We start from the raw sequence: 6,000 nt of genomic DNA, 5'->3' as shown, positions 1-6,000 counted from the left end.
ACACATCACCTGCAATGAAACAGGAGTTGGGGACGATTCCTTTGCCAGATTGAGAATTTGACAAATGGACTGGGCACTTAAATGACAAATGAGGGTAGGACCTAGGTTTAAATTCTCATCTGAAAGTAGACCTCTGCAACAGTCCCTTGCCCCTGTAAATGGACATTGGCTTTTCTGCTTGATCTACAGTCTACAGATTCCCCCTGGTCCACCAACACAATTTGCAGCAATTTATTTTTCCAAGGAGGTCTTCTGCCACTGATCCATGTACAAACCAAGCTCTTTTCATCTCTGCAACTCGTCAGGTTGACTCACGCTTCTGAACTTTTACAGGGACCTCCAGTGTGGCTCCCTGCTGTACAGCTGAAATGGCACATCGCCCATGACACCCTTTACCATGGTAACGGGCATGTTATGCATAACCCATCCAGGCCCCTGTATGTGAATACTACACAGTAGACACAGGCCCAGAACCAGATACTGTACACTTTTGTTACCGCATTCCTGCAACCCTCTCTGCTTTCCCCATCTGCAAAAATGTAAAATAGTCTGCTTTTCTTTTTTTAAATGAAGTAAGGCACTTCATCCTTAGCTTTGAACAGCAAATTTATTTTTAATTACTTATGGTGAATATTTATAGAGTGAATCATGTAGATACAGGTCAGGAGCTGCAGTTAATGTTCACGTCAACCATCAGAATGGGGGGGAAAAAATCTAAGTGACTTTGACCATGAAATGATTGTTGCTAGCAGACAGGGTGGTTTGAGTATCTCAGAAAATGCTGATCTCCTGAGTTTCACGCACACTAGTCTCTAGAGTTTGCAAAGAATGGTGCAAAAACCAAATAAAAAATCCAATGAGCAGCAGTTCTACAGACAGAAACGCCTTGTTCATGAGAGACATCAGAGGAGAATGGCCAGACTGGTCAAAGCTGACAGGAAGGTGACCATAATGTAAATAATCACACATTACAACAGTGGTATTCCGATGAGCATCTCTGAACACACAATGCATCATAACTCTTGGTGGATAGGCTACAGCAGTAGAAGTCTAAAAAATAAGTCTAATAAACACCTGATAAAGTGCTTGGTGAGTGTATATTAAACGGCACCAACCTGAAGAGATAGAGCTTATAAAAATTACGCTCAATTGATCATTCTGTACCATAATGCTTAAAAAAAAAAAAAAGAAGTAGTGCACACACTTCAGAAATTCAAGACCCACGTCAACAGCTATGATGAAATCATAGACCTTTGAGAAGGAGTTATAAAATCCAAAATTAGCAGAAAAGATGCAATTCCCAGGGACTGAATGCCATTAGGGAAGACAGATTCTCAACACTTCCAAGACCTCAATTTCACGGTCATGTTCACTGACAGAATTAATTATGTGTTAATTATCCTCTGGTTAGAATGGAGATGTTTAACGTACTGTGTACAAATATGTTTTTATGGATGAGGCCCTACAGAAATGGACCATAAATCTAAAATAGTTTTGGATCATTAAAAATTCCATAAGGCTCAATATACTGCAAACTTTTGTGAATGATGGTAATTAGAGTTTTAATAACGGTTCCAATAGTGATTAAGTGTCTTAAGTTATTTTATTTTTATTTTTTTTGCAACGCAAGTTTCAAAAGAAAGCACACCAAAAGATGCCTCAAATACAAAAGATCCATTCATTATCTTAACCTGCTTATCCTGAACAGGGTCGTCGGGGGGTGGAGCCTATCCCAGCATAAATTGGGCAAAAGGCAGGAATACACCCTGGACAGGTCATCAGTCCATCGCAGGGCACCCACACCATTCACTCACACACACGGGCAATTTAGACTCTCCAATCAGCCTAACCTGCATGTCTTTGGACTGTGGGAGGAAACCAGAGTACCCGGAGGAAACCCACGCAAACACGGGGAGAACAACAGAAAGGCCCCGGCCGACCGGGATTCAAACCCAGGACCTACTTGCTGGGAGGCGGCAGTGCTACCCACTGCACCATCTGTGCGGCCAAATACAAAAGATGTATCTTTTAATTTAGGAGAAACAGGAAAAGACTTCAGCATAAGGCTTCCTTCAGTGTCTCTATGTAGGAACATGTTGTCAAGCTGATGACTATTAAAGGTTGGTCTTGCCTTTTATGACCAATTATGTTGATCTTAACCCATTATGGACTAAGAAAACTCATAGAAAGTCCTAGGAATCACAATTTGCATTTGAACGGTCATGGGTCTTGAAAAATGGTCATATCATGAAATACAACGCTGGCCTCGCATCAATCTGTTAAGGGAGATGTAACACGCAAATTGTCTTGCATTCACTGAAATAAAAAAAGAATATATATATATATATATATATATATATATATATATAAAGAAAAACACAATGAGGTTTAAGCATAGTATCTATCGTTCATTTAAATGCATATGAAGTCAAAAATGTAAGAAAAACATAATAGAAAACACTAACGAAAAGGATGCAGGAACAATTCTTCATTCAGACCATTCAATTCAAATATTCATCTGGCTTCTAGTTTGAAAAGTTCTTTATCCGTGTTACCCCCTCGATGATACCAATACATCAATGGTCTTTTTTTCTGTAAAATGGCGGGCTATAGGAGAAATAAGGTGAAATATCGATCACAAAATTGACAATTTTCAAATGTGATTTATGTCACGGACATCACAAGATTTTCATGTTTTCTTTAAAAAATATTTTAATTGTCAGTATGACATCACAAACAGTTTTCCATAGGTGTCAGACATGTGCAGAACAGGTGACAATCTTAAGTGTTTTCCCCGGAGGGGGAATAAACCTCCAAATATGGCCAAAGCACATCATTTTGTGTAGACATTTATTAGTTTTGCAAGTAAAACATACTTGTGCCAGCAAACATTGTACAGCCTTGTGGGAGATGGTCAAGAAACAATCAGTATTCAGTATTCAAACAGACTTTGTCTAGCTCCCTTTAAACAGGGTATGGTTGTAAAATTATTTATTAATAAAAAATAATTAGAATGACGGGCCTTGAGAAGAAAGCTGTAAAAAGAACTGGACGTTAGGGAGACTTCTGAGATTGGCTAAAAATACTATCAAGGAGATATGCTGATTTTCAAAGTTCAAATCAGGAAAATTGGATCAAAAACACAAATTCTTAAGGACGCCTTCTTTTACAAGCATTACATTCACAGTGAGAGCCGATTTGATGATTTTGCTGATGTGTTAAGTGTTTGTGGCAGGGTTTGCATTCTCATTGTTACAGGGGTCACCTGGGCGGTCCTTTGGGATTTTGGAAACAGTTCCACCGCCGAGCCATCCACATTAATTCTAAGTGGCTGGCTGGATGCCCAACACCAGCAATTTGGATCTCATTTGGTGCATTCCAAGCCAGAAACCAAGAAATTGGGGGGAAAACAGTTCAGCTGTACAACCAAGTTTAGGGTCTGGCAATATTTTTGACATGTAAAACAGAACAATAAAAACTATATTGGCCTTCTGTAATGTTCCAGGGAACTCGGATGCTGGTGTTTTTGATTGGAACTTTGCATTTGTTTTTGGGTTTTAAAATTTTACTACTTTCATTTTTTAAATCGCTAGAACATCAGCAAGACAACACAAGCTCAAAGTCTTTACAACTTAAGTGAAAACCCATTAAATAAATCAGTAAAACCAGTGAGAAAGAGGAAGTGGGGAGTGAATGTGACCGGTACTGGTAGCGGTGGTGGTTTTGGTGACGTGGCGCTGCTAGCCAAAGGCCAGGCTGCAGGTCCCGTGCTGCCCAGTGGTGCCCCCTACTGGGAGCTGGCCCTCTCCTGTGAAAATCGTAGCAACTTACTAGCTCTGAGTCCGATGGAGGTGGGGGAGCCACTGCGTTTGAGGAGGGGAAAGGAGGCCGGGTATGGCGGGGGCTTTGAGCAGCCGGTGTTGGCCCCATTGCCCCTGACCCCAACAGGCAAGGTGGGGCAGCTGTGGCTTACTGCGGCTGCCAAGCTTGCACAGTCCCCAGGCAGAGCATCCGCCTCCATACGGCTGACCCCCCCACCAGCAAATCAGTCACTTACAGGACTCCTCTGTTATCTAAATGGAAAGAGAAAGTCGCACTTTCATAACACAACTTCAATTGGGCACATTGTAACACTGCATGCACTGTACCTGGGGGCTAAACCACTCAGTGAGCTGACCAGACCTGGGTAGAATACGTCATTGTTTTGGATTCAAATATTTTGCCGTGCTTTTTGTATTTGAATAGTATATTTTAACCCAGGTCTGGAGCTGATGTTTCTGCCATTTTGGTTATCTCTTGATATACATGGTGTAATACAGTCCTGGCGCTGCAAATATCAGGCCCTCCCTCTCAATTCTGACTGAACCCCAATCATCTCTTAGGTGTGAACTGTTGCTGTGACCGAATATACTCCTAACATCTTAGATACGCAAATACCTCTGTCCAATTTGACTGTTTCCAAGCAGCACTAATCAAGAAATGATCTCTCACAAGTGACAGAATTACAAGCCCTCTCACAAGTAGCAAAAATACTGTAGGCTCAAATAAATCCATTAACAATAAACAGACATGTATCTGTATATAATATTAGATAGATTATACCATGGCTTCAATAAAAACCAATCGGAATATTGGCACGGAATCTGGGTACTTTGCCTCATTACAGTTCAAAATCACTACGCAACTTTGGCTGAATACATCACAGCTTGACCCGAATATTCTGGAGTCACCCTTTGCAGCAAAGCCTTGCTACTTCATTTTGAGCACACCAATCCAGACCTGGGGACTCACCCGGTGATTTTGGACAATGTGGGGGCCGTGGAATACTTGGGGGTGGATGGAAGGGGTATACTGAAGGGGTTGCCCCAACAAATGGTACAGTGTTTCTCCTGGATGTGGAGGGAATAAACAATATAAACATTATTCAGTTAGCAGACAGTCTTGTCCAGGGAAACTTCACCTGAATAATAAAAATTTAAAAAACAATGCGCCAGACCAGACTAACAAGATTTGCAGACATGTGGGTGTATATGAATCACTGAGGCACCAGTGCAAGTCAACTGTGCTAAACCTTCAAATCATTATTCCAAATGAACAGAATTTCTCACACTCAAAACATTCATGGTTGAACAGGGCATGCATTAAACATGAGTCACTTCACACTTTGCCTGTGGGGAAAGTAACAAACTAGAAAATCTCTTATGGGCCGGTCTTCCATGCTAGAATAAGCAGAATGAATCACAATTAAGCTTCAACAATGTGGCACAATTCTTGAAAGGTTAGGTGGACATTTTGGATAGCTTTGCAGCTGAAGGGTTGGGTGGTTGGATAGTTTTGTGGTTGGATGGTTAGGCAGTTGGATGGTAGGACAATTTGGCAGTTGAATGGTTAGGTGGTTGGATAGTTTTGCGGTCGGATGGTTGGTCGGTTGGACAGTTCGATAGCTGGACAGTTTTGTGGTTGGGTGGTAGGACAGTTTTGCAATTGAATGGTTAGGTGGCTGGATAGTTTTGCGGTCGGATGGTTGGTCGGTTGGACAGTTCGATAGCTGGACAGTTTTGTGGTTGGGTGGTAGGACAGTTTGGCAGTTGAATGGTTAGGTGGTTGGATAGTTTTGAGAGTTGGATGGTTGGATAGCCGGACGGTTTGGTGGTTGGATGGCTGGGCAGTTGGACAGTTTTGCAGTTGGGCGATTGCTTAGCTGGACAATTGGGTTGGTTGGACAGACACGTGTGCCTCTGCTCACCTTGTCCAGGGACGAAGGTTCTGGGGCACTGCGGGAGGATGGAGACGGGGGTGAGGCCGGGACGGACGTTCGTCATGTTGGTCAGATGGGCCGGGGCGAGCAGCTGGGTGGGGGACATGACAGGGGTGCCCAGCTGCAAACTGCTCTGCAAGGGGAGGGGAAAGAGCCTTTCAGTGCAGCCACAATTCTATTGAGACCAAATACAGTGGGCTCCAGAATTATTGGCATCCTTAAAAAAAAAATGCATTATATGT

General features: G+C 42.4%; 1 protein-coding gene across 16 annotated transcripts in view; it reads right to left on the bottom strand.

Moving 5' to 3' along the window:
• Positions 1-2,694: 2,694 nt before the first annotated feature.
• LOC133123812 (R3H domain-containing protein 1-like) overlaps positions 2,695-6,000 on the bottom strand; it is a 51,186-nt gene continuing 47,880 nt past the window's right edge. For 15 of the 16 annotated variants that reach the window (XM_061234405.1, XM_061234397.1, XM_061234392.1 and 12 more), the window contains 3 exons: positions 5,747-5,891; positions 4,792-4,889; positions 2,695-4,073 (listed from right to left, as the gene is read on the bottom strand). In XM_061234405.1, the coding sequence (XP_061090389.1) occupies positions 4,050-4,073; positions 4,792-4,889; positions 5,747-5,891 (267 nt within the window). In that variant the 3' untranslated portion in view covers positions 2,695-4,049. The remainder of the gene's footprint in view (positions 4,074-4,791; positions 4,890-5,746; positions 5,892-6,000) is intronic. The other variant, XM_061234395.1, reaches the window with a different exon arrangement.

Source organism: Conger conger, chromosome 3, assembly GCF_963514075.1.
Source record: "Conger conger chromosome 3, fConCon1.1, whole genome shotgun sequence".
In the NCBI taxonomy this organism is placed as follows: domain Eukaryota; kingdom Metazoa; phylum Chordata; class Actinopteri; order Anguilliformes; family Congridae; genus Conger; species Conger conger.
Note: the sequence above shows the minus strand (reverse complement) of the source record. Positions and strands in the feature narration are given on the sequence as shown.